This window comes from Cebus imitator, unplaced genomic scaffold, assembly GCF_001604975.1.
Source record: "Cebus imitator isolate Cc_AM_T3 unplaced genomic scaffold, Cebus_imitator-1.0 Scaffold35, whole genome shotgun sequence".
Lineage (NCBI taxonomy): Eukaryota > Metazoa > Chordata > Mammalia > Primates > Cebidae > Cebus > Cebus imitator.
In genome coordinates, this window is record NW_016107350.1 from 7412857 (window position 1) to 7416068 (window position 3212).

General features: G+C 47.6%; 1 protein-coding gene across 2 annotated transcripts in view; it reads left to right on the plus strand.

The window, feature by feature from the left end:
• MYO10 (myosin X) overlaps positions 1-2838 on the plus strand; it is a 276172-nt gene extending 273334 nt beyond the window's left edge. For both annotated transcript variants that reach the window (XM_017524655.2, XM_037737124.1), the window contains exon 41: positions 1362-2838. In XM_017524655.2, coding sequence (XP_017380144.1) covers positions 1362-1463 — 102 coding nt within the window. In that variant the 3' untranslated portion in view covers positions 1464-2838. The remainder of the gene's footprint in view (positions 1-1361) is intronic.
• Positions 2839-3212: the final 374 nt, after the last annotated feature.

Consider the following 3212-nt stretch of genomic DNA (forward strand, 5'->3'; position numbering starts at 1 on the left):
TTTTTCCTTCCCTGAGACGGAGTTTCCCTCCTGTTGCCCAGGCTGCAGTGCAGTGGCACAGTCTCAGCTCACCACAACCTCTATCTCCCGGGTTCAAGCAATTCTCCTGCCTCAGCCTCCCTGGTAGCTAGGATTAGGTGGGCATGGTGGCACATGCCTGTAATTTTGTATTTTTAGAAAAGATGGGTTTCTCCATGTTGGTCAGGCTGGTCTTAAACTCTGACCTCAGGTGATCTGCCTGCCTTGGTCTTCCAAAGTGCTGGGATTACAGGCATGAGCCACGGCGCCTGGCCCGTCTCATTCTTTATTGTGAAACCACACATACTAAAAGCCCTCTAAATATATGTGCTACCAGTTTCAAAGTTTAAAAAATACAATAAAACAAGAAGCTTTTGAGGCTTCCACAAAGGGAACAGCTAGCAAGCCAACGAGGTGAGTGGAGAGGAATCGCCTACTGCCTCCTTTGGAATGGAGAGGCGCTGAGGAGGGTGTTCCAGGTGATTGGAGGATGTGGCATCGTAGGTTCCCTAGGCTGATGGGGAGACGTGCAGTGAGAGGGAAGAGGGTGGGGAGCCCTTGACTCAAGGGTGCCAGGTGCCAGGCTGCAGGATTTGGCGAGACCCAGTAGACGACCAGGAACCACTGTGGGATCTTTGGTTGTGTATGGCGTAACAACAGTGAATTTCCAAACAGTGATCTCTGGGGTAGGACTGGAATGGAAGAGAGCAAGCAGGGAAATGGAAGCTAGTTACGATACCTTCACAGGGGTCCAGGCCAGCTGTGAGAAGGGCGTCAGTGACAGGGACATCATGGGAAGGAGCCAATGGAGATCCCAGCTGGAGGAGGAGGCTGGTCTGGAGCAGAAGTGGGCCTGGCGTCTGTCTGGGGAGCTGGCTGCCCTTCCAGCCCCAAGGGCCTCAGTTCTTTGTTTCTTCAGCTGCATTTTAAGGAGTTGACTAGAATGAGATGATCCCATCTTCAAAGGCTGTAATTGTAGACTCTGTCATTTCACATTTATTTTAAGCGGGGATAGTAATCTTAGCACTGTTGACACCGAGTCACTTCCTCCGGTAGTTCTGTGTTTTAATGTGCAAAATCTGACAATTCACATCAAGCCAAGTTGGCACGTTTGTGTGAAAGAACCACCAGGTGGTGTACGTTGTATTTGGAAAAGCTGAGATTCCACTTCTCCCTGATGAGGAAGGTGAAAGCAGTTAAGCTTCTGGCTTCCTGCAAAATGAGAGCCGTGGATTAGCACGGAAAGCTGTGGGAGGATGCCCAGAGAATGTTTGGTTATTAGACGGGGCCTTTGACCTGGGGGACACTCATGATCTTGTGTTGGTTCTGCTTCCCCCGGGCAGGTGGTGGATGTGGCCAAGCTCATGAAAGCCTACATCAGCATGATCGTGAAGAAGCGCTACAGCACCACGCGCTCCGCCAGCAGCCAGGGCAGCTCCAGGTGAAGGCGGCACGGAGCCCACCTGTCTTTGCTACCTGCATGCACTGCCGCATGCCCTCTGGCCTCAGCCGTCTCCAGTGTGCCATGCCCAGCCGAAACAGAGCTGCCCAGGCTTTCTGGAAGCTTCCTGTCGGAGGGAGGTGTCTCTGAGGGTCCTTTTGCCTTGCCGATTTCAATGATATCCTATATTAAGCTGTCAACTTTAACAGACTGCACAGTTTCCAAAGCTTTACTACTCTTAGAGAATACATGCCTTAAAAAAAAGGAGGGGAGGAACCACGCTGCCACCAAAGCAGCCGGAAGTGCCTTAACTTGTGGAACCAACACTAATTGACCCTAACTGTGCTACTGAAGGGAACCGCCTTACCCCCTTCTCCAGGAGACTGACAGAGCGTGGAGGGTGGGGGGCGTTCCCTATCGATGATGCACTAACCTCCCAGCCTGATTTCCCTGAATCTGAGGGAAGGTGAGGGAGTGGGGAGGGGATAGAGGGCTCAAGGGGACAGTGGGTTTGAGCTGGAGTGCTGCGGGCAGCCTTTCTCATGGAATGACATGGATCAACTTTTTTGTTTCATCTTTTAACTGTACATGCTTGCCTGTTCATGCGTGCGTTCATAAATGCAACACTTTAATCATGGTTTCATGAGCATTAAAAAGCAAAGGGAAAAAGGATGTGCAATGGTATACACAGTCTGTATATTTTCATAGTGCAGAGCTATAGTCTCGATTGTTACTTTATGAGGTGATTTTATTAACAAACCGGAATCCTGGATTTTCCTGTCTTTGCTGTATTTTGAAAAACACGTGTTGCGTCCATTTTGTTTTACCTGTAGCAAAGTGTGCTCTCTGTGTCTGCTGTATTATAAACAGATATGCAGCCTACAAGATAACTGTATTTATAAACCACTCTTCCACCTCTGGCTTCCGTGCTGGTTTTAGAACAAGAATGAAGTCATTTTGGAGTCTTTCATGTCTAAAAGATTTAAGTTAAAAACAAAATGTTACTTATATCAGTCTGGATAGATCACAGATATAACCACGTTGACTCTGGGGGAGAGACGCCACATTCCTGAAAGGTCTTAACACTTGAGTGAGTCTTTAAAGGACCCTGATGTTAAATGCTGAGGCTTTAATAAAATATATGCATATTTTATCCCAAGTTTATAATGGTGGTCTGAACAAGGCACCTGTAAATAAATCAGCATTTATGACCAGAAGAAAAATAATCTGATCTTGGACTTTTATTTTTATATGGAGAAGTTTTAAAGACTTGGGCCAGCTAAGTCTACCCACAGAACAATTTGCCTTGTTCCTACGTGTACAACTCTGCAAAACTGTTGGCTCAAAGAAGGTCTGACAATAAAAGATGTTAGCTAACACACTGTGTGTTTCCTTTATCAGAGGAGGATCTAAATACCATAGATGGGAGGCTTATTTTTGTTTTGGCTTTTTGGTAGGTGTTTTTTGTTGTTGTTGTTGTTGGTTTTTTGTTTTTTGTTTTAAGACAGTCTCATTCTGTTGCCCACGCTGAAGCACAGTGGAGCGATCTTGTCTCACTGGAGCCTCAGCCTCCCAAGTAGCTGGAACTACAGGCATGCACCACCTCGCCTGTCTAGGGTTTGTATTTTGAGTAAGAGATGGGGTTTCACCATGTTGGCCAGGCTGGTCTTGAACTCCTGACCTCAGGCGATCCACCTGCTTCAGCCTCCCAAAGTACTGGGATTACAGGGGTGAGCTACTGTGCCCGGCCAAC